Raw genomic sequence first — 24,797 nt, 5'->3', positions numbered from 1 at the left:
TGCCAAAACTATAGTTTAACAAGAGTGGTTGAAAAATGTGTTTTAATGACTCCAACCTAAGTGTATCTTAACTTCCGACTTCAACTGTATATTAGGATAGGCTACAGTATGTGGAGAACACAGTGCATATACACAGTGCGTAAACAACAGTATATAAACCAGAATATGAGGTGACCAGTGTAAAATTACTATCTGTATACATGGAGCATTAGTCTCAAGTTCTATGGCAGAGAACCGTGCAGGTAGCCCGGTAGTGATGGCAGTTCAACAGTCAGATGGCCTGGTGATAGAAGCTGTTTTCTCTCTTTTGTTATCTCCCCCTACCCATTAGAATCAGTGGTTCCCAGTAGTGGCACGTTCCATGTAAAACTGCCCAAGAGGAGAGGAGTCGAACTTGGTATCACCATCAGTGGTGAGTTACCAGATACAAACGGCAGGGGGCGATGTAACCTAACATAACAACCCTTGGCTTGCATATCTCTCTCAGTGTGGATCAATGCTCTGTGAACCAAAACTATGGCCTAGACTGTCATGAAAGCTACTGCCTCATTAAGTCTGATAAATGCTTGAGGACCATTTTTATTCATCACCTCTTTCACACTTTAACGAGCCTGGGAAAACAATAAAGGACAGTAATTCTATGTAGTACAAAGAGTATGTTAGTGATGTCACAGATACTGAAGCTAGTAGGGTAGACCATCAGTTGACTTGTGATACATGCAATGCTTTTGGACTGTGTGCACTAAAGTAGAACATGCAGGGATCCAGAGCAAGTAAAAAATAATTTGGGCAACAGTCAACTCCTGATAAGTGTTATTTTTATTCCTTGCTTTTCTATTATCTCTGTGGATGTTATGAATGTTTAGTTTAATGGTGTCTGTCTGTCTGAACAGCAAGCAAGAGACCTGACAAACCTCTGATCATCTCTGATATCAGGAAAGGAAGCATAGCCCACAGGTATGTCCAGCCTCCCAATCACATGGGGTAGATTCCTCAAACAAATTACTTGCTTTACTGCCACAGGTCTGGGGTTAGTTTCACCTGGTAAGTATGAAATTATACTAGTCATGAGGAGAACGAAGAGTGTTTCCCAACCATGTGACCTTAAAATGATAGTTCACCCAAATTACAAAATAACTTATTGGTTTCGTTACCTTGTAAGCAGTCTATGGACAAGGTATGACTGCAATCCAGGCTTTGGTTTAGTTTCCATGGCACCATTTCCACATGCTAACGTTTTAGCGGCTCAAATCCCATTCAAGTCATGGGACCGATATTGGAATTTTTCATCTGTCATGTTAAAGGCATACTTTGAGATTTTGGCAATGAGGCCATTTATCTACTTCCCCAGAGTCAGATGACCGCATGGATGCCATTTTTATGTCTCTGTCCAGTATGAAGTTAGAGGTAGTTTGGCAAGCCAATGCTAATTAGCGTTAACACATGCCTACAGATACCCATAGACTTCCAGTCAATGTGCTAATGCTAGTTAGCAATTGCTCTAGTGCTAGTCAGCATCTTCCTTCAAACTGCACGCAGAGACATACATGTTATCCTTGAGTTCATCTGACTCTTGGGAGTAAATACACATCTCTTTAAAAACCTCTGACTTAGTTGAGCTTCCAATCAATTTAAGATATTTTAGAAAAATGCTATTATCAGTCCCTTGAAATAAAGTATTAGCAGCTTTGAGATACAAAGCAAATGTCAGGTACAAACATACACAGTATTATTAGATTTTTTAAAACTCGTGTGGTTTAATTTCCTGCCCACCTCTCACCTGCCTGCTAATAGGACGGGTACGTTGGAGCCAGGGGACAGGCTGCTGGCCATCGATAACGTGCGTCTGGAGAACTGCACCATGGAGGATGCTATGCACGTGCTTCAGCAGGCAGAGGACATGGTCAAGCTCCGGATCCAGAAGGACGAGGACAACGCTGGTAGGATGAACAGAGTCATGCTTCAAAAATTAACATGCAGTCCTGAAGCTTATTTGCATGGAGAGGTGTGTCTAGAAGAGACGAACGGCAGGTAGCCTAGTGATTAAGAGCTTTGGGGCAGTCCCCGAGACGACTAGGTGAGAAACTTGTCAATGTGCCCTTGATAAAGGCACCTACCCTGATTGCTCCTGTTAGTCGCTCTGGATAAGAGCGTCTGTTAAATGAATAAAATGAAAATGTACAATAACACATTTCCATCCAATTAGGTTGAATTCCTCAGTAGAAACATATTTAGACTATACATTTCTGTCTATTTAAATGACCTAATATAAATAGCGTTACATACCATTTGGTACAAGGAAGTTAGAATTTGTGATGGATGATTGTACTGTAATGCCCACTCTTAGGAAATATGTGTCTGTTAAACATATGTGTCTGTTAAATCAGAAATACTTAATAAAATTCCATCTGAAAAATAACTACGATTAAATAGTGACTTGGTATATGTCATGTGGCTGCTATATTTGTCCAACAAAATGTCTACTTATACATGTTTTATTTGTGTGTCATAATGTTTCATGTTGCCTGGTAGCCAGTTTGGATGTGACCCAGATTTCGGCTAGACTAGTTCATCCCTTTATGTAATAGTCATATTTATACATGTGTGTGCTCTCTCTGTCCCTGTCAGATGAGCTGGAGATGTCTGGTTCCATTATCTACACGGTGGAGCTGAAGCGTTACAACGGCCCGTTGGGTATCACCATCTCAGGCACAGAGGAGCCCTTTGACCCTATCGTCATCTCAGGCCTCACCAAGAATGGCCTAGCTGAAAGGTGAAAGGTCGTGCCAAGGGCATGAGGTTGACTCTCCTATTATAAGAGTGGAAAAAGGGTGGTGAGACTACAGACTGGCTCCATAGGTGGGATTTTGTACACATTTAATTTGTCAAAAGCGCCTGCTTTGTCTGCTCCGCTTCATTGGTACTGATCTGTATGGAGAGGTGAAAGCAATATGGCAGATGCCCACTTACCAGGCATCTGCTTTCACTCTGGGTTTTCTATACAATTATTTAATACCAGTTTAGATAGAGGAGGCCTCTTTAGACTTTTGGACTATTGAGATGCACCTCCACTCTCCTGTTATGGTTGTGATGTATGGCTGAGAGGAGGACCCTACAGACTATTGTTATGATTGTGATGTATGGCTGAGAGGAGGACCCTACAGACTATTGTTATGATTGTGATGTATGGCTGAGAGGAGGACCCTACAGACTATTGTTATGATTGTGATGTATGGCTGAGAGGAGGACCCTACAGACTATTGTTATGATTGTGATGTATGGCTGAGAGGAGGACCCTACAGACTATTGTTATGATTGTGATGTATGGCTGAGAGGAGGACCCTACAGACTATTGTTATGATTGTGATGTATGGCTGAGAGGAGGACCCTACAGACTATTGTTATGATTGTGATGTATGGCTGAGAGGAGGACCCTACAGACTATTGTTATGATTGTGATGTATGGCTGAGAGGAGGACCCTACAGACTATTGTTATGATTGTGATGTATGGCTGAGAGGAGGACCCTACAGACTATTGTTATGATTGTGATGTATGGCTGAGAGGAGGACCCTACGGACTATTGTTATGGCTGTGATGTATGGCTGAGAGGAGGACCCTACGGACTATTGTTATGGTTGTGATGTATGGCTGAGAGGAGGACCCTACAGACTATTGTTATGATTGTGATGTATGGCTGAGAGGAGGACCCTACAGACTATTGTTATGATTGTGATGTATGGCTGAGAGGAGGACCCTACAGACTATTGTTATGATTGTGATGTATGGCTGAGAGGAGGACCCTACAGACTATTGTTATGGTTGTGATGTATGGCTGAGAGGAGTTCAATCATGTGGTCTTCCTAGATCTGGATTGACGCTGGCCCTCATATCTTCTTCTATGCCATTGGCACCTATGCCGCCGCCTTAGGAAAAAATGTCAGGAAAATTGTTTCTTCTCCAGAAGATTTGATTCATGAAATTGTGAAATCAATGACTCTTATTGGCATCATAACAATGATAGTCAGAGGAGTTTGACTACAAGTTCCAACAGAATCACCTATATTCACAACAGCCTTTTTTCCCTGACCGTGTTTCCCTAGGCAGTATAGGCGTGCCGCAAAGTGGCATGAGATCCCCTTAGTGTTGGCACACAAAACAGAAAAGTATTAGAATGTTGGAACTAGATGTCCATACACTTTGAGGACGTTACATCATGCCATCACATTAATTGGTTTTAGGTGGTTTGAACAACCAATTACCGATGTCGTAACGTTGACTATCATTAAATGTGAAGACTATGTATATTATGAAATCAATTCTCTGTGTCATTTAATTACACAATTAAACTGATCATGTAACTTTAATTAACTAGGAAGTCGGGCACCATGGGAAAATGTTTAGAGTCTATTTCACGAATTAACTCTTCAGATATTTTCATGTCTTATCAATTAGTCACTTATTAATGTATTATTAACACAGTCATATTCAATGTCGCAAACCCTTGGATATCTGCATGAACTCTAGCATAGATCATAAATCAGCAATATACAAATTGGCTTATTTATTAACTTTATCAATCACAGAATTACATAAACACACACAAAAGGTAATACATTGATTACTACGTGATACAAATAAAAAATCCCTAGTGGATGAAACCGATATGACGGCTTGGGAGACAAAGGAAATGGGTGGGGACAGCTCAAGAGCGGGAAACTCAGAGCTGATAACTACACTCATAGAAATTTCTAATACTTTGAATATGAACAACCGCTCATTTGAAAATAGATTTCAAGTGACCTTTTAACGAGTGTATGCCTTTGCTGTTCCTCTCTGCGATCACCGGTCCGTCTGCTGGATAGTCAGGCGACAGAAAGCGTCTGGTTTGTCCACCAGAGATCAAAGTCTGTTGTAGGTTGTTATAATGGATACTTCAGAGTACCATTCTGATGTTCTTAGGGTAGATGCATTTACCAGACTAAAGTATTTAAAGAGCTGCAGCCTGAATAGTTGGTCTTTAGTTTGTAGATTTCTTAACCATTTCAGCGTGGGGATGATCTCCACGTTCTCTGGTTTTGTCCTTTGGTAGAGTTGCCAACCATTTCAGCATGTAGTGACAGCTCCATGTTTTCTGATCTAATGTACATTTTGTCGGGAGTCCTTTATAAGCACTCGTCTTGGAGGGCGGTTCGATGACGTTTGGGGTATAATGTCTGTCCTCACGAGGGTGTGGCCACTGACTAGTTATTACTTTATATGAAAACCCGTACTCTCATTTAGAAGGCTAACATCACACATTTAATCTTTTCAAAAGTATTCCTTTACTCAATCATTTATTTTATATAACATTAAGATCCATAATTGGGAAGTGTATACAAACAAAGAAACAGTAATGTGTGTCTTCTGTCCTTCATGACTTCACCAAATGAAACAAACTCATCATGACTGTTCCTTAAGTGTCCATGGACCACTCCAACTTCTTGGAATACAGAAATACTGTTAAATTATTCCTCCGTTTGACGTTACCGTACTGCAGTCTTTCTTTGTGGTAACAAAGGGATTGTCAACCTTCATTTGGGCAGAGTGGGGAAGGGAGTTTTGGTATTTACGTCCGTCATAAACCTGTGGTGAGAGAGGGGGGCTGCTATGATCCTCACCCAAAAAGTGCGTGTCGTGACACCAATTACCCTGTTGCTTTCTTATCTATTGTTTATAATATGCTGGGTATGTTTGTTGTAGTTTCGTACCCTTGGAAATGACAATGTTTTCAGTGGCATCCTCCTTCAAAGGGATACAAATATTGTCTTCTAATGTTTGTAGGACTGGTGCCATCCATATAGGGGACCGTGTCTTGGCCATTAACTGTGTGAGTCTGAAGGGGAAACCACTGAGTGAGGCCATCCATCTTCTCCAGATGGCCGGAGAGACTGTCACCCTCAAGATAAAAAAACGGCAAGACGGTATGTATCGTTATTAAGTTGCTTTTTAAAAAGTATGCAATAAAGGGGATGTGAAGCCTCCTTTTTTGAAGATTCTGATTGGATGGAAGGAAAGACTGCCGTCATTGGATTTGATATTGACAAACGGAATATTCTCTTGTTAGAAGCATTTCATTGACAAAATTAAATAGAGCTGGATCGATATGATTTTTTGGGGGTCCCATACTGATTTAGATTTTGGGGTGGACAAAGCTTACCTATACCGATATATCTGCAGATATGCTGTTTTACAGTGGGGAAATGAGTGTAATTTTTCCATTCCGAGTTCCATCTCCGGCCCCACGCTTGAGGTGGTGTCCAGTGCCAAAGCGCTCTGAGTGACATTCCGAGCCAACCTAAAATGGGACACGCACCTCTGACATTACCACCGAAGGGAACCGGAGGCTCTTCATGATGAACAGTCTTCGCCACTTCAACCTCCCCCTGAAGACCTTCTGGCAGTCTACACCTGCTTTGTCCGTCCAGTGCTCGAGTACACCGCTCCGATATGGCACCCATGTGTCACAGCCCACCAACACAACCAACTTGACAAGGTCCAACGAAGTGCAACCAAAATCAACATGGGCCCCACCTACACCCCCTACGACTCTGCATGCAATGACCTGGGCTTACAGACCTTGGAGTCCTGCCGCACCTGCCTCTGCTGATCCTTTGGCCCAGAAGCTTGTATAATCCCAGGATTACAGCATATGGCTGCCTCAGATGAGAGGCCATGTCATTGGCCGATCTACCTGATCCAGTCACAAACTAAACCCTACCTGAACTCGGACAGATACTACAACAGCCGTATGCCTTACATTGAGAGATTGCTTAATGCTGCTTGACTGTAATGTTGTATACTAGATATTCATTTGTATTTGATTTACTTACATATGTCTATGTATGCTGCAATTCAGCTTTTAGCTGCAAACGTGTACAATTCAAATAACCTTCAATATATTTATTTATTTTACCTTTTATTTAACTAGGCAAGTCAGTTAAGAACACATTCTTATTGACAATGACGGCCTACTAAAAGGCCTCCTGTGGGGACGAGGTCCTGGGATTAAACAAATAAATATAATATAAATATAGGACACTACATGAAGAGAGACCTAAGACGACAACATAACAAGGCGACAAAACATGACAGCACAGCATGGTAGCAACACAACATGACAACAACATGGTAGCAACACAACATGGTAGCAGCACAAAAACATGGTACAAACATTATTGGGCAAAGTCAACAGCACAAAGGTCAAGAAGGTAGAGACAACAGCCACAACTGTCAGTAAAAGTGTCCACGATTGAGTCTTTGAATGAAGAGATTTGAGATAAAACTGTCCAGTTTGAGTGTTTGTTGCAGCTCGTTCCAGTCGTTAGCTGTAGCGAACTGAAAAGAGGAGCGACCCAGGGATGTTTGCGCTTTGGGGACCTTTAACAGAATGTGACTGGCAGAACGGGTGTTGTATGTGGAGGATGAGGGCTGCAGTAGATATCTCAGATAGGGGGGAGTTAGGCCTAAGAGGGTTTTATAAATATGCATCAACCAGTGGGTCTTGCAACGGGTATAAAGAGATGACCAGTTTACAGAGGAGCATAGAGTATAGTGATGTGTCCTATAAGGAGCATTGGTGGCAAATCTGATGGCCGAATGGTAAAGAACATCTAGCCGCTCGAGAGCACCCTTAACTGCCGATCTATAAATTATGTCTCCGTAATCTAGCATGGGTAGGATGGTCATCTAAATCAGGGTTAGTTCGGCAGCTGGGGGGAAAGAGGAGCGATTACGATAGAGGAAACCAAGTCTAGATTTAACTTTAGCCTGCAGCATTGATATGTGCTGAGAGAAGGACAGTGTACCGTCTAGCCATACTCCCAAGTACTTGTATGAGGTGACTACCTCAAGCTCCAAACCCTCAGAGGTAGTAATCACACCGGTGGGAAGAGGGGCATTCTTCTTACCAAACCACAAGACCTTTGTTTTGGAGGTGTTCAGAACAAGTTTAAGGGTAGAGAAAGCTTGTTGGACACTAAGAAAGCTTTGTTGTAGAGCATTTAACACAAAATCCGGGGAGGGGCTAGCTGAGTATAAGACTCATCTGCATATACAGTTGAAGTCGGAAGTTTACATACACTTAGGTTGGAGTCATTAGAACTCGTTTTTCAACCTCTCCACAAATTTCTTGTTAACAAACTATAGTTTTGGCAAGTCGGTTAGGACATCTACTTTGTGCATGACACAAGCAAAGTTTACATACACCTTAGCCAAATATATTTAAATTCAGTTTTTCACAATTCCTGACATTTAATCCTTGTAAATATTCCCTGTCTTAGGTCAGTTATGATCAACACCTTATTTAAAGAATGTGAATTGTCAGAATAATAGTGGAGAGTGATTTATTTCAGCTTTTATTTCTTTCATCACGTTCTCAGTGGGTCTGAAGTTTACATACACTCAATTAGTATTTGATAGCATTACCTTTTAAATTGTTCAACTTGGGTCAAATGTTTCGGGTAGCCTTCCACAAGCTTCCCACAATAAGTTGGGTGAATTTTGTCCCATTCCTCCTGACAGAGCTGGTCAGGTTTGTAGGCCTCCTTGCTCGCACAAGCTTTTTCAGTTCTGCCCACAAATGTTCTATAGGATTGAGGTCAGGGCTTTGTGGTGGCCACAACACTACTTTGTTGTCCTTAAGCTATTTTGCCCGAACTTTAGAAGTATGCTTGGGGTCATTGTTCACTTGGAAGACCCATTTGCGACCAAACTTTAACTTCCTGACTGATGTCTTGAGATGTTGCTTCAATATATCCACATCATTTTCCATCCTCATGATGCCATCTATTTTGTGATGTGCACCAGTCCCTCTTGCAGCAAAGCACCCCCACAACATGATGCTGCTACCCCTGTGCTTCATGGTTGGGATGGTGTTCTTTGGCTTGCAAGTCTCCCCTTTTTTCCTCCAAACATAACAATTGCCATTCTAGTTAATGTTGTCTTTTGTTTCTGTTAGTCTGTAGGGACATGGCTAGAAGTACAGTCTGCTGTCATTCTGATCTGCTAAGAATATTACTCCTGCTTATTATGAAGAAAAAATACATCTGTTTAACTTGTGTAAACTAAAGGAGTGTGTTTTTAATTATTTTTGTTGTATTAATGCTATTTAATCTCTCCTCAGACTAATATTATTCTGTTTGTCCTGTGGGTACCTTTGCCACTGTTCCACCCCTTGTGTGGTGCGCTGTCATGGTGTATTTGTATTTTTTGTTTCATCAGACCAGAGGACATTTCTCCAAAAAGTACGATCTTTGTCCCCATGTGCAGTTGCAAACCGTAGTCTGGCTTTTTTTATGACGGTTTTGGAGCAGTGCCTTCTTCCTTGCTGAGCGGCCTTTTCAGGTTATGTCGATATAGGACTTGTTTTACTGTGGATATAGATACTTTTACCTGTTTCCTCCAGCATCTTCACAAGGTCCTTTGCTGTTGTTCTGGGATTGATTTGCACTTTTCGCACCAAAGAACGCTAGGAGACAGAACGCGTCTCCTTCCTGAGCGGTATGACGGCTGCGTGGTCCCATGGTGTTTATACATGCGTACCATTGTTTGTACAGATGAACGTGGTACCTTCAGGTGTTTGGAAATTGCTCCCAAGGATGATCCAGACTTGTGGAGGTCTACAATTTTTTTCTGAGGTCTTGGCTGATTTTCTTTTGATTTTCCCATGATGTCAAGCGAAGAGGAACTGAGTTTGAAGGTAGGCCTTGAAATACATCCACAGGTAGGCCTCCAATTGACTCAAATGATGTCAATTAGCCTATCAGAAGCTTCTGATGCCATGACATAATTTTCTGGAATTTTCCAAGCTGTTTAAAGGCACAGTCAACTTAGTGTATGTACATTTCTGACCCACTGGAATTGTGATACATTGAATTATAAATGAAATAATCTGTCTGTAAACAATTGCTGGAAAAATTACTTGTCATGCACAAAGTAGATGTCCTAACCGACTTGCCAAAACTATAGTTTAACATGAAATTAGTAGTGGTTGAAAAACGAGTTTTAATGACTCAAACCTAAGTGTATGTAAACTTCCGACTTCAACTGTGTGTGTGTGTATTTTTATTTTTATTTAGTACACCAAACATTAGGAATACCTTCCTAATATTGAGTTGCACCCCAACTTTTGTCCTCAGAACAGCCTCAATTCGTCAGGGCATGGACTTTACAGGGTGTCAAAAGTGTTCCAGAGGGATGCTGGGCCATGTTGACTCCAATGCTTCCCACAGTTGTGTCAAGTTGGCTAGATGTCCTTTGGGTGGTGGACCATTCTTGAAACACACAGGAAACTGTTAAGCTTGAAAACCTCAGCAGCGTTGCTGTTCTTGGCACCTACTACCATACCCCGTTCAAATGCACTTCAATCTTTTATCTTGCCCATTCCCTCTCTAAATGGCACACATACACAATCCATGTCTCAAGGCTTTAAAAATCCTTCTTTAGCCTGTCTCCTCTTCATCTGCACTGATTGAAGTTGATTTATCAAGTGACATCAATAAGGAATCATAGCTTTCACCTGGTCTGTCTCCCATGGAAGGAGCAGGTTTTCTTAATGTTTTGTACCCTCAGTGTATTTTATGACAGAATTGAGTTATGATTCTCTCTTAACTCGCCACTGCCTTTGTTCCCATGCAGAATCAGATGTGCAGCAGATGTCGGAGAAGGCAGGGTTCCTGAGCGACACAGAGGATGAGCTGACTGACTCTCAGAAGACCAGTAAACATTCAGGGGTGTACTCTGCCACCGTGCCCAGCATGGACTCTGCCATGAGCTCCTGGGACGGCTCCGGCATCGATGCTGACTACGGCAGCCAAGGTGAGGACAGAACATGGACGCGTAGTCATTACCAGTTTAGACAACCAGTTTAGGCCACTTTAGATTTATATGCTAACATGACTCTCCTGAAATCAGTTGTTGGGTGTGTAGAACGTTATCATGTTTTTTAATGTTTGTTTTTGTCGCTTGTGTGCAGGAACGTATCTCCACAGAGCTGCAGATTTGACTTTCCAGCCTAATGAGTGGAGACGCACCAAACCACCCAGGACCCACCTCAACTCCATCTCCACCGGCCTTAGCGGCCTTACCCACCACTCCATCTCCACCGGCCTTAGCGGCCTTACCCACCACTCCATCTCCACCGGCCTTAGCGGCCTTACCCACCACTCCCACCTCTACGATGGGAGATACACTGAGGAGGACTGGGATACGGCTGCTGGGTGAGTGCCTACTTTAGGTTAGAACAATGGATTTGTTGTTTCAAACTTTGTCACATTAACAGGATACAGCAAGTACAAGACAGTACAGTGAAATTCTTACTTGCAAGCTCTTGCAAACAGCAGTATCAAGGTGAGAGGACATTATACAAAGGAAGGAGACACACGAGAAATATGAAGAGAAAGAACACGAGAATGCATGCTATATACAGGGTCCGTGCCAGTACTATGATTACAATAAGCAGGAGGTACTGTTGCCTGGTTCCGGGTCTGTTTGTGCTTTATCCAAGTCATTAAGCACATAATACAGATCTGGCTAATGCATTTGATAGTTGTAATCATTTCTTTCATTCTGTGGTTTTCAGTGTTGTCCTTTTTTCCTTTTAATCTACGTGTATGCCTCCATGTATGTAAGCAATGATCATAAATGTTGAAGTGAGGTACAAAAAAATCTCTTTCAAGTCTGGTTTAGTCTAAAACTCAATATCGGTATGTATTGATTTGGAAAGTGAATCCAATAAATCTGCAATGTCACTCAAATATTTGGCTTTAGAATGTTTTTCTAAATCACCACAGTTGCTTCATTCCTCCATTTGTATCTGCTCCTATCTGTGCTTTTTCTCTTTTTCTCAGGTACTCTCTCTCTCATCTGCTTTACTAACTGCACGTGAGGCTCCTGGTGTTTCACATAAACGTGTATTTTTCTGTCGCTTTTTGTCTTCACCAAACCTGTCCCTCTAAAACACCCAAAGGCCCCATGGACACACCTCTGCCTTGTCTGTTGCTTCACTCTTAACTTTTCACTTGATTTTGTTTTCCTGAACTTTTGTTGCCCTTCACTGCCACAAACTGTCTACACCTTAAGGCTTTTTGGGTGGCTTAACTTTTAAACTTTTAAACGATGAACTATCTGCATGAAGACACTTTCTATTCTAAGGGACTACACTGTTCTGTGTTAGAGAGCGTTTACTCTTGCCCTCACTGAGGCCTGAAAGGTTTTTAAAGGACCTCTCAACGTCATGCAGTCCGGTGCCTGCATTACCCACGCTGCTTTGCAGGCCACACCTGTTTCAAACCGGTCTCAAAACACCCCAGTCTCTGGACAGCAAGACTCCTCTCATGTTCTGGTTCCTGCATTGTCATAGATACGCCAGCCCCTCTAGTTGCCATGGCACCCTGAAACAGGAGGATAGCTTCTGGTCCCAGGCGTTGCAGGACCTAGAGACCTGCGGCCAATCAGAGATACTCAGGGAGCTGGAGGTAAGCTCGTTCTATCTGTCCCAATCTGCTACTAAAAGAACCAATTGGGGAGGCAGTTAGCCTAGTGGTTAAAGCGTTGGTCCAGTAACTGAAAGGTTGCTTAATCGAATCCCTGAGCTGACAATGTAAAAATCTGTGTTACTGCCCCTGAACAAGGCAGTTAATCCACTGCTCCTAGGCCATCATTGTAAATAAGAATTTGTTCTTAACTGACTTGCCTAGTTAAATAAAATACAAATAAATAAAAGCCTGATTGTCTAGACCGTCCAGACACCTGCTGCCACTTTGATCATTAGAGACATTGGCACAAAGCCTCCCTATTAAATCAAGCTGTGAGTGTGCATGTCTTCAGTTATACATGTATATCATGTTATTTTATTCACACACCTATAATTTAACAATACTGTTGTCTTCTCCCAGGCGTCCATGACTGGCAGCACTCTCAGCCTGTATCTGGAGGAAACGAGGTCCCAGGATGACTCAGTGCTACAGAGCAGAATCAGTCCTGTGAAGAGGGGTCCCATTCATGACGAGCCCAAGACCAAAAGCAACCTGCAGAGGTCAAACAGGACCAGGGACACACCACCCAGGGGGAGAGGGGAGCCCCAGGAGACCAGCTCCCCTACAGCCCTGGAACTACTGAAGGTACATAGCAGGATTGGAGGCGGCATCTCAATTCAGTTAATTTAGGAAGTGCATTGAAGTTCCTATTCAAGAACTGAAAAATAATCTGAATTTCAGACTTGTACAGAAGGCCAGCCTTCTCAATCTGATTGGCCTGCAGCCCTGTCAATCACTCTTCATACCTCTGTTCACCTCTGTTCGCTTGGACACACTCCAGGGCTCCAGCCCCGCATACCTCATGTTAGATCGTGTTCACTTGCAGTCTCAAGAAGAAACAAGTATTTTGTAATGACGGACTTCAACATGCTGTTTTCCTATCTTGAAGTGTTGTGCGTCCATCGAACATGTAAGTGTTGTGAAATATGTATAGATGTGCAATGTCTGACCCAGGACGAGGCCTATTTGTTAGGCTTTGATTGTTTCAGAGTGAAGTTTGTTATGGTTAGCTTGTAGCTAATGCTAGCGCTATTGTTATTCATGCCTGTCTTTGTATTGCCACATTCTAAGTAGCCTATTACATTTCTACATGTGTGTTGCTATACCTTTGCATTCATTCAGGTTTATATTATGCCACAATTTTCTCTTTGAATTATTGCATGTACAGTACCAGTCAAAAGTTTGGACACACCTACTCATTCAAGGGTTTTTCTTTATTTTGACTATTTTCTACATTGTAGAACAATAGTGAAGACATCAAAACTGAGATTCTACAAAGTAGCCACCGTTTGCCTTGATGACAGCTTTGCACACTCACTTTGGCATACTCTCAACCCGCTTCACCTAGAATGCTTTTCCAACAGTCTTGAAGTAGTTCCCACATATGCTGAGCACTTGTTGGCTGCTTTTATCTTCACTGTGCAGTCCAACTCCTCCCAAACCATCTCAATTGGGTTGAGGTCGGGTGATTGTGGAGGACAAGTCTTCTGTTGCAGCTCTCCTTCTTGAGCAAATAACCCTTACACAGCCTGGAGGTGTGTTGGGTCATTGTCCTGTTGAAAAACAAATGATAGTCCCACTAAGCGCTGTAGCAGCCATGCAGGTGTGCCTTGAATTCTTAATGAATCACCGACAGTGTCCATGGGTCACGGTAGGAGCCACACATCGAAGATCATCAGTTCACCTACTCTGCGTCACAAAGACACGGCGGTTGAAACCAAAAATCTTACATTTGGACTCATCAGACCAAATGACAGATTTCCACTGGTCTAATGTCCATTGCGCATGTTTCTTGGCCCAAGCAAGTCTCTTATTATTGGTGTCCTTTAGTAGTGGTTTCTTTGCAGCAATTCGACCATGAAGGCCTGATTCACGCAATCTCCTCTGAACAGTTGATGTTGAAGTGCGTCTGTTACTTGCGTCTGTTACTCTGTGAAGCATTTATTTGTGCTGCAATTTCTGAGGCTGGTAACTGAAGAAATTAATTTATCCTCTGCAGCAGAGGTAACTTTGGGTCTTCCTTTCCTGTGGTAGTGCTCATGAGGGCCAGTTTCATCATCAGTGCTTGGTGGTTTTTGCGACTGCACTTGAAGAAATTTTCAAAGTTCTTGAAATGTTCCGCCTTGACTGAACTTCATGTCTTAAGGTAATGATGGACTGTCGTTTCTCTTTGCTTATTTGAGATTTTCTTGCCATAATATGGGCTTGGTATTTTACCAAGTAGGGTTGACTTCTGTAAACCACCCACCCCTACCTTGTCACAACACAACTGATTGGCTGAAACGCATTAAGAAGGAAAGAAATTCCACAAATTAACTTGAAATGCTTTCCAGGTGACTACCTCATGAAGCTGGCTGAGAGAATGCCAAGAGTGTGCAAAGCTGTCATCAAGGCAAAGGGTGGCTACTTTGAAGAATCTCAAATATAAAATATATTTTTGTTTAACATTTTTTTTGGTTACTATCTATTTCTTAGTCTATTTTAAGTGGATCCTAATGCTTGTATTGTTTCTCCCTTTTTAGAACCACATAACAATATAAAGAACATTAATGGAATCAGCTGTGTGTGCGTGTGGTGGTGACCAAGTGTTCAGTACGGGTCTCAGCATGGTGTTTTAACCGGACAACGCTGTAGTGAGAAGAACCTAAGCAATCAGCATAAGTTACTAGCGGGTGAGGGCATTCACAGCCGAGCTCCTGTTAGCCAATTTTTTCATTTAGCTACCAATAGTAGCTTTTTTTCACTCAAGACCGATTCTGACCTGCTATAGTTAAGATGTTGAGGTACCCAAAGAGGAGTTTGTGCATCTCACCACGAGACGACCGTCAACACCCACCTCAGCCCACCCCCGCCATACGAAGCGTTCACACACCTGAGCCTTCCTCACTTTCTCATCCAAGAGACTACTACAAGCCCTACTCCAGGCCTTCTCAGTGGTGAGGGAGTGACCACACCCTCTCCAATTAGGAGCTGCAGAGGGACTACTGATCTATGAGCAGGAAGAGCTCAGGAGGGCGTACTCTAGGTCCTCCCGGCCTGAGCCCCGCCACGGGAGCACCACTACTGCCGTTATTCTCCTGACCGCAACCGCTCTAGGCCCCCCTGGCTAGAGCCATCGTCGTGGCCTCAGAAGCACCACCACTGATAGTTCCATAGTCGGCCCTGCTGCTGCCCTGAGAGACTCTACTCCAGGCCTCCCCGGCCAGAGTGTTCACCACCTCCATGGGAGCATTGGGACTTCCACTATGTTCCGAGGTGGCCCACAGAGCGTAGTCGCTCCAGGCCCCCCCGGCTGGAGCCTACGTATCTTTTTTTTTAAAAATTTTATCCCCAATTTTGTGGTATTCAATTGGTAGTTACAGTCTTATCCCATCGCTGCAACTCCCGTACGGACTTTGGAGAGGCGAAGGTCGAGAGCCATGCATCCTCCGAAACACAACCCAACCAAGCTGCACTGCTTCTTGACACAATGCCCATTTACCCGGAAGCCAGCTGCACCGTACACCTAGTGACCGTGTCAGCGTGCACTGCACCCAGCCCACCACAGGAGTCGCTAGTGTGCGATGGGACAAGTACATCCCTGCCGGCCAAACCCTCCCCTAGCCCGGACAATGCTGGGCCAATTGTGCGCTGCCCCATGGGTCTCCCGATCGCGGCCGGCTGCGACAGAGCCTGGACTCGAACCCAGAATCTCTAGTGGCACAGCTAGCACTGCGATGCAGTGCCTTAGACCACTGCGCCACTCGGGAGGCCCCGCCTATGTCGTATCTACCAGAGCGTTGGGAACGCCTCCTGGCCCAGATCCCAAGCCAAGCTGTGGATTCTATGCCTGCTCCTAGTATGTAACCACAGCCTGCAGCTACTGGCAAGGTTAAGTGCCGGCTTATCCACCCCGGCAGGCACCATGCTAATTCCAGCCCCAAGGGTCCTGCTACCTCCAGACCTACCAGATGTCGCTTGGGGACCCGCCACACATCACCTCGAGTGTCCCACCAGAAGTCACCCCTAGTGTGTCCCCTGACCTAGATGTCCAAATAAAATAAAATGTATTCATATAGCCCGTCTTACATCAGCTGATATCTCAAAGTGCTGTACAGAAACCCAGCCTAAAACCCCAAACAGCAAGCAATGCAGGTGTAGAAGCACGGTGGCTAGGAAAAACATCCTAGAAAGGCCAAAACCTAGGAAGAAACCTAGAGAGGAACCAGGCTATGGGGGGGTGGCCAGTCCTCTTCTGGCTGTGCCGGGTGGAGATTATAACAGAACATGGCCAAGATGTTGAAATGTTCATAAATGACCAGCATGGTCAAATAATAATAATCACAGTAGTTGTCGAGGGTGCAGCAAGTCAGCACCTCAGGAGTAAATGTCAGTTGGCTTTTCATAAGATCATTAAGAGTATCTCTACCGCTCCTGCTGTCTCTAGAGAGTTGAAAACAGCAGGTCCGGTGAACAGGTCAGGGTTCCATAGCCGCAGGCAGAACTGTTGAAACTGGAGCAGCAGCACGGCCAGGTGGACTGGGGACAGCAAGGAGTCATCATGCCAGGTAGTCCTGAGGCATGGTCCTAGGGCTCAGGTCCTCCGAGAGAGAGAAAGAGAGAGAGAATTAGATAGAGCATACTTAAATTCACACAGGACACCGGATAAGACAGGAGAAGTACTCCAGATATAACTGACCCTAGCCCCCCAACACATAAACTACTGCAGCATAAATACTGGAGGCTGAGACAGGAGGGGTCATGAGACACTGTGGCCCCATCCGATGATACCCCCGGACAGGGGATATAACCCCACCCACTTTGCCAAAGCACAGCCCCCACATCACTAGAGGGATATCTTCAACCACCAACTTACCATCCTGAGACAAGGCCGAGTATAGCCCACAAAGATCTCCGCCACGGCACACCCCTATGGGGGGTGCCAACCCAGACAGGAAGATCACGTCAGTGACTCAACCCCAGTAATAGGGTTAGAGGCAGAGAATCCCAGTGGAGAGAGGGGAACCGGCCAGGCAGAGACAGCAAGGGCGGTTCGTTGCTCCAGAGCCTTTCCGTTCACCTTCACACTCCTGGGCCAGACTACACTCAATCATATGACCCACTGAAGAGATGAGTCTTCAGTAAAGACTTAAAAGTTGAGACCGAGTCTGCGTCTCTCACATGGGTTAGCAGACCATTCCATAAAAATGGAGATCTATAGAAAGCCCTGCCTCCAGCTGTTTGCTTAGAAATTCCATTGACAATTAGGAGGCCTGCGTCTTGTGACCGTAGCGTACGTGTAGGTATGTACGGCAGGACCAAATCGGAAAGATAGGTAGGAGCAAGCCCATGTAATGCTTTTTAGGTTAGCAGTAAAACCTTGAAATCAGCCCTTGCATTAACAGGAAGCCAGTGTAGGGAGGCTAGCACTGGAGTAATATGATCACATTTTGTCCAGTTCCCTTCCCTCCTGGTAGGGTCAGATTCAGTTTCCTGCCTACCTGGCAGGTGTGAAGTGTTCAGGCTTAGAGCCTCCTACCCTGCTAGGCCCCAAGTGTGCTGCACTAGGCTCACTGTCTCCAGATTGTCAGCTCTCGGTCCCTAGCACTATGTCATCAGTCTCCAGCCATGCTAGGTCTGTCTCCCCAGCACCAGTCTGCCCTCAGTACCTAGCCCAGGTGGGTCATCAGGCTTCTACCCGGTTAGGCGCAGAGTTACCAGTTCCTCTAGTAGGCCCAGAGCTCCACTGCTCTCCTTGCTATCAGTTGTTCTCCCTGTCAGGTCCAGAGTGGGTGTCCCGTCTTAGGTCCAGAGCCACTTTACCTATCAGGCCCAAAGTTATTGGCACTAGGCTCCCAGCCATCAGATGTTTTAGTTTCAAAGTCTCCAGCTCTAGTCAACCCTCAGTCCACTGCTCCACCAGGCTAAGGTTCTTTGCCACACTAGGTCTGCAGCTTCTGCCCTCAGTTAGTCCGCAGCCCCCAGTCTCAGTTGACAAGCAGTCCGCTCCCTCATTGCTACATGCCAAACCTCCTGCCCCGTCTCCAGGGCCCAGCCTGCCCCTGCCTCTGGATCCCTGATGAGCCTCGCCCAGGGGCCCTCACCTGCTCCACCATGGGTGCCATTGCTTTCAGCAGTGGTGAGGCAGTCACCGACCTCAGCTGCAACAGCCAATGAGCTGCTAACGACAGTTGTGGCCGGCATGCCACAATCCTCCGCAGCAGTAGGCAAGCCACCACCTCCAGCCATGACCTGCCTCCGGCATTGTACTCAGTGCCAACAGATGGACTAGAGTTAGAGGGTCCTTTGCAACACTTGTGTTGTTCCATGGGGCTGCCCAAAGCTGTCTCTTCGCCTCTGTGCACCTCCCTTCCCTGGCGGCCCCTAAGCCTCTTATGTATACCAGTGCCGGCACCCTCCTGGCCCCCATGGTCCCCAAAATTGATACCCTTCACTGCTCTGCCCTGCCTATACTGCAGGATAGGACTAGGCCCTTTCAGGACTTAACCCCCTAAGAAATCCAGGTGTGGCTATACAAAAGGCTGCCCCTCTCAAACTGAATGGCCTGCACCTCTGTCAATCACCCGTTCACACCGCTGTTCATCCAACCAATCAAGGCACTTGGACGCACTCCAGGGCTACGCCCCGCACACCATGGTAGAGCTTGTCTCAGCCGTCTCGAAAAGAATAAGTATTGTGTAATGACTGACTTCAACATGCTTTTTTCCTTTCTTGAAGTATCTTGAACATGTAGGTGTTGTGCAATGTCTGACCCAGGACGAGGCCTATTTGTTAGTCTTTGAGTGTTTCTGAGTGAAGTTTATGGTTAGCTTGTAGCTAATGCATGTCTTTGTATTGCCATATAAGTAGCCTTTTGCATTTCAACACGTGTGTTGCTATACCTTTGCATTCGTTTATGTTCATATTATGCCACAATTTTCTCTTTGTATTATTGTATTGCATGTATATCTATTTCTTAGTCGTATAAGTGGATCCTAATGCTTATATTGTTCCTCCCTTTTTAGAACCACACAATAATATAAAGAACGTTAATGGAATCAGCTGTGTGTGCGTGTGGTGGTGACCAAGTGTTCAGTATGGGCCTCAACATGGTGTTTTAACACGCAGTGCGTGGGTAAATCCACCACAAGGCCATATTACAACCTACACTGTATGTGTTCTGATAATTGCGTTGTTTGCTGTCAATACATATGCCTTGCGACTGTGATATATAGGCCTACAGGCCGACACAATAAGACAATGGCAGAACAAATTCAACCACACCTTTGTTTTATAACAAAACCGGATAGCAACCTCTGTCCGGTGAAGTCTGAGACGCAGATAACATGTAACAGACCTACAGCATGACCTACAGCATGGTTAAGTAAATTCATGTTTTTCAACATTTTCGGACCACTAAACAACTATGGATTTAGAACCACAGAGTTACCACAAGTCGTAAAATAACAGGAGTTGCCTCCACTATTCCAGCACCATCTCAACTTCATTTCAACATCAAATCACCTCTGCTTAGTCTATAACAGTGACAACTAAAAGATACCAGAATATTATTATTATTTATTTTTTATTTAGTCCAACATAAATTAAATATGATGTGGCTGTCCATGGTTCTGATTTCTGTTGGCGCGCATGTGTGCCCGTTCGTGCAAGTAGAAAAACATGTTGAGTCCCCCTACTTGCAGAGAAACGCCAATGCCATCCTCTTTCATGTTAACAGTACAGGCTTTAATTTTTTGTTGTCCTAGACTACCTGGCTAAAATGCTTGCTCGCCAACTTCCATTCATGGGCAGCGTTAGCTCGTTAATATTAGCCTTCCTCCTCTAGCTGCATATTGAACTTCCATCTCAGGCCAGGGGCACAACAATGTATGGATTAATGGTTGGATCAGAATCGCCATTATAATCATTGGCCAGTAGAGAGAATTAAGTAAAACCACATGTCCAAATCCCTATCTCCATCCATGGCTAATTTAGGAAAGGGACAATTTTAGCTAGCTAGCCACTTGAGGACGACAACACGAGATGCAACAAGTCATATTGTTTCTGTTTAATGACCTATGCTCTCAAAGCAATTTGATAGGAGAGACTCCAAATCCAAGCTAGCTTCCCCTGACACTATTTTTTATTCACCAGGACCATTCATAGTTGAGCTGTGACTGTCAAGGGAGACCAAATGTTCGCTGGCATGTAATGCTACAGGTGGCAACAATGTCATACTCGTTTGGACCAGACAGTATCAGATAGATGGCATACATGTAGAGAGACAGAGGGAAGCTGTTTCACTCGCTCGGATGCTTTCTCCTGTGAGATGCATTCAGCCTCTTGCGAATTGAACAACATTTTTTGTGGAAGCCTGGCTTCTCTTCGCACCCATGAGTACACGCCACTGCACGCTACTCTACCCATGACTGGGGTCTAACTGGACCCGGTGGATGCCAGGCCAACCAGGACTTGTAGAGTGTGGGGTAATAGATAAAGACATAGATAAATCCGCACGCTGGGCCAAATGCTTTGACTCCTGACTTTTCTCTGATGCCTCAGACTGCTGCTTGGCAGTACCTATACTGCTTAGAAATGGCATACTGTAACGGTTTTGACTTGAGGTTATTTATAGGGGTGCCAGGTAGGTTGTGCCTACCAGAGAAATCATTGGTTTCTCCTTTTAGTTTGGGAGGGAATGAGTCCCATCTGGTCCGTCAAGTCACAACAATACAAAGGACTTATGTAAAAGTAAGGATGAAAATATACTTTTCATAAACCCCTTAAAACATTGGGAAGAACTTCAAAGGGGATACGTGACCTAAACACTATATGTACAGAAGTCTGTTCTGTTGTGCTGTAATGTACTGTTGAGTAAGGGCACAAGCACATTGAAACTGAACACCCTTAAAAACAAACATTCATTGTAGATGGAATACATAATTGTTGATATTGGTTTAATTACTCTTGACAGTCATAATCCCACATTAATCTTAGGTTCTGCATCATTTACATTGCAAAAAAATATGATATTAGTGACTGAGCCTGTAGGTGCGTGACCTGTAAAGCTCAATTCACATGACTTGCGCAAGAATGGTATTGTACTGAGTGAGCCATTGTTTTTCCACGGAGGAGGCATTGCGCTCCGCAAGAGGGTTGCGGCGAGCAAGGTCTTTTGGGGTCGGAGTCGTTGCACTCTGACTTTAAGTAAATTTACAACCCACTCTGTGCCGGACCCAATGGAGAGCTTGGCGACTTGCACGAGTCAAGTGAATGGGCCTTACTGTCTGTCCTTTAGGTGACCCTGAGGAAGGACCCAGACTGTGGAGACTTCGGCTTCAGTGTGTCAGACGGCCTCCTGGAGAAGGGTGCCTACGTCAACATGATCCGACCAGATGGTCCTGCCGACCAGGCCAGGTTGAAACCCTATGACCGCATTCTGCAGGTACACATCTTTGTTCAACTAACGTCATTTTTTTCTTCCTACAGTATCTACATCTGTGTTATGTTACCTGACCTCTCCTGTCCCAGGTGAACCGAGCAAGGACCAGAGACTTTGACTGCTGCCTGACCGTCCCCCTCATCACTGAAGCAGGAGACAGCTTGGACCTGGTAATCAGCAGGAACCCCCTGGCACAGGCAGATAATGGGCCGCCTCAGGACTGCGAGGACCCGTCTGATTCACTGTTGGACTTCCCATATTACAGGACCAACAGTATCGCCCTGTGACCAAGGTCCAGGTGGGAGATTATGGATTAATAGGCACTGCACATTACACACACTGATTTTGTTTCATATCTCTTGTACAGACACACACACACAACCACATTCACACGTGAGCATACATGTGTACGTGAGTATTCACACAGACACACTGTCATTCACACTGTGTGACCAGTGTTAGTCATTCTAATCATGTGATGCAGAGCAGAGGAGACTGTCAGGCTCCTAGAGCTGTTCTGGAGAAAACACATGTCGTTACGTAACAGCTTCTGGATGACAACACTTGCGTTGCTCAGTTCTGCAGAAATCCTAGAGAAACACAAACACGTACTTCCATCCCAGAGAAGCAGGCGTGTTTGGCACACCACCACTACAGCATTTACTTTTTATTTTATTTATTGTGTGCAATTGACCCTCTGTGACCTTTTGCTGGGGATTGGTGCAGTTACATGTACACACACACTTGATACACGAACGTGGGCACATGCTGTGCTGGACTATTATTTAAGCCATGGGTTGGCTGGCTGCCTTCTCTTTCCCCTCCTGGCCCACATTGCCAACCCCAAGCAAAAAAAACAGCTAACTAGCAACTCCAAATAGATAGAATGCTAAACTGTCACTCACTGTTACTTGCCAAGTATTGCAAATATTTCTATTTTAGATCCCCCACTCTATCCTGAAGTCTAAAATGTTTGTGAAAATGGACTTGGTGACTCGGGTCCAGGTTTTATCCCTGTTGTTATTAAATGTCCGTCATATGAAGGACAAATACTTACGACGACTGTTTTATCACACCTACTTTGTCCACAACAAAAGTTACATTTCAGAATGTTTATTTTTCTCATTACATTTCTCACTGTGTTAATAGCTACTGGATAGACTGGGCAGAAGTGTGTAATTCATACTTTTTGGGATCAGTGTTTTTGTTTCGCAAGGTTCTTGTCAACGGTTTTATGTAATCAAGTTCACTACATTTATTTTACCAAACCCCACTTTTGTTGCTAGCATGCACTGGTAGTTCACCCAAATCGGAACCATGCACTAGTAGTTCACCCAAATCAGATCCATGCACTGGTAGTTCACCTAAATCAGATCCATGCACTGGTAGCTCACCCAAATCAGATCCATGCACTGGTAGCTCACCCAAATCAGATCCATGCACTGGTAGCTCACCCAAATCAGATCCATGCACTGGTAGCTCACCCAAATCAGATCCATGCACTGGTAGCTCACCCAAATCAGATCCATGCACTGGTAGCTCACCCAAATTAGATCCATGCACTGGTAGCTCACCCAAATCGGATCCATGCACTAGATTGACTTGTTTTATCACTCATGATTAGATTGTATTATACCACGATTGGTGATAGTCACATTATTTTGAAAAGCTTTGTCACCCACTAAAGGAGTGTTCCTTATCATAAACACACTACTTGATTCTGTTGTTCAGGTCACATCTCTTTAGATGTTCAGGTCACACACCCTCAATATCAGCATCTCCCATGTGAGGCCAGGAGTTTTTCCTGACTAGGAAAAGGCTCTATTCCTATGTATACACGTTTCAGAAGGCATTATACCAGAGTATCAACTCTCAGGAGTCCAGGGTGTGGTTTCCCCACAAACAGACTCTTAAGTGAATCACATCCCCTGCCAAATGTGGAATAAAATACATTTCAATTGAGATGAGTGATTTCCTTTAAAACCATTTTCATGTATCCGTTAAGGCCCCAACTCTCAATACGGTGTGGCCTTGGATTAGAGTATTTTTCTGAACCTCCATGGCTGTTTCTCCCACCCATGTTAGTAAGCATGTAGCTATAGGATTTAATGCCCCACCCAGTAGAAAGCTCACATTGTTCACAAAAGGTAATTTTGGAACATTTCTGCGCTGAACAATTGCCATCTCTTTCCTGCTCCGTCAGACAGAATGTTCCCCATAGATGTTTCCGTTTTATCATGACATTGTATGATTTTATAAAGCTCTTACATAACGTGTCTAGCCCTGGCCTGCTTACCAAGCTGCCTCAGTGGAAATAAGATGATTTGTGTAATGTAATGGCTGGTGTAGTGATGTAGTGAGACTGCAGTCATGCTGTCCCGTTCAGGGCTCAACTATGCTTTTTAATCCTCAGGAAGGAAACCATGTTTTTAGATTTCATCACACATGAAAAATGTCCCATTTGATACAGAAGACTATTTTGTTTTTATACATTTTATTTGAGGTACTTCTGAATATTATTCAATACATGGTCTCCCTATGTATAATGTTTTTATTTGAAATGACATTCTGCGTGTGGTTTCTGTATGTAAGATGTGACTGAGTGCAGTGTCTGTTCTCTGTACAGTTCTTCTGTTTTACGTGGTCCCCCAGCTGCATCCAATCATTGCTAAGTAGGGGGGCGGGGGGGTCTGAGCCAATTTGAAGGAGATGGTTTGTGAGATGTACATGAAATGTATGTAATTTTATTCTTTAATGAGATATTTCCTGCTTTTTATGAAAATAAAGATATGACTAATGGGG

At 44.2% G+C, this 24,797-nt stretch overlaps 1 protein-coding gene across 10 annotated transcripts in view; it reads left to right on the top strand.

Moving 5' to 3' along the window:
• Positions 1-24,797, top strand: part of LOC129861082 (glutamate receptor-interacting protein 2-like) — a 55,850-nt gene extending 31,053 nt beyond the window's left edge. For 7 of the 10 annotated variants that reach the window (XM_055932172.1, XM_055932173.1, XM_055932171.1 and 4 more), the window contains 11 exons: positions 332-412; positions 894-957; positions 1,795-1,940; positions 2,629-2,773; positions 5,823-5,962; positions 10,677-10,856; positions 11,014-11,257; positions 12,400-12,514; positions 12,935-13,159; positions 21,852-21,998; positions 22,085-24,797. In XM_055932172.1, coding sequence (XP_055788147.1) covers positions 332-412; positions 894-957; positions 1,795-1,940; positions 2,629-2,773; positions 5,823-5,962; positions 10,677-10,856; positions 11,014-11,257; positions 12,400-12,514; positions 12,935-13,159; positions 21,852-21,998; positions 22,085-22,282 — 1,685 coding nt within the window. In that variant the 3' untranslated portion in view covers positions 22,283-24,797. Of the gene's footprint in view, positions 1-331; positions 413-893; positions 958-1,794; positions 1,941-2,628; positions 2,774-5,822; positions 5,963-10,676; positions 10,857-11,013; positions 11,258-11,887; positions 12,375-12,399; positions 12,515-12,934; positions 13,160-15,096; positions 19,612-21,851; positions 21,999-22,084 lie in introns of those variants that run through there. The other 3 variants (XM_055932179.1, XM_055932181.1, XM_055932180.1) reach the window with 3 other exon arrangements.

This window comes from Salvelinus fontinalis, chromosome 8, assembly GCF_029448725.1.
Source record: "Salvelinus fontinalis isolate EN_2023a chromosome 8, ASM2944872v1, whole genome shotgun sequence".
In the NCBI taxonomy this organism is placed as follows: Eukaryota; Metazoa; Chordata; class Actinopteri; order Salmoniformes; family Salmonidae; genus Salvelinus; species Salvelinus fontinalis.
The sequence above is the reverse complement of the archived record's forward strand: the minus strand, read 5'-3'. Positions and strand labels throughout refer to the sequence as shown.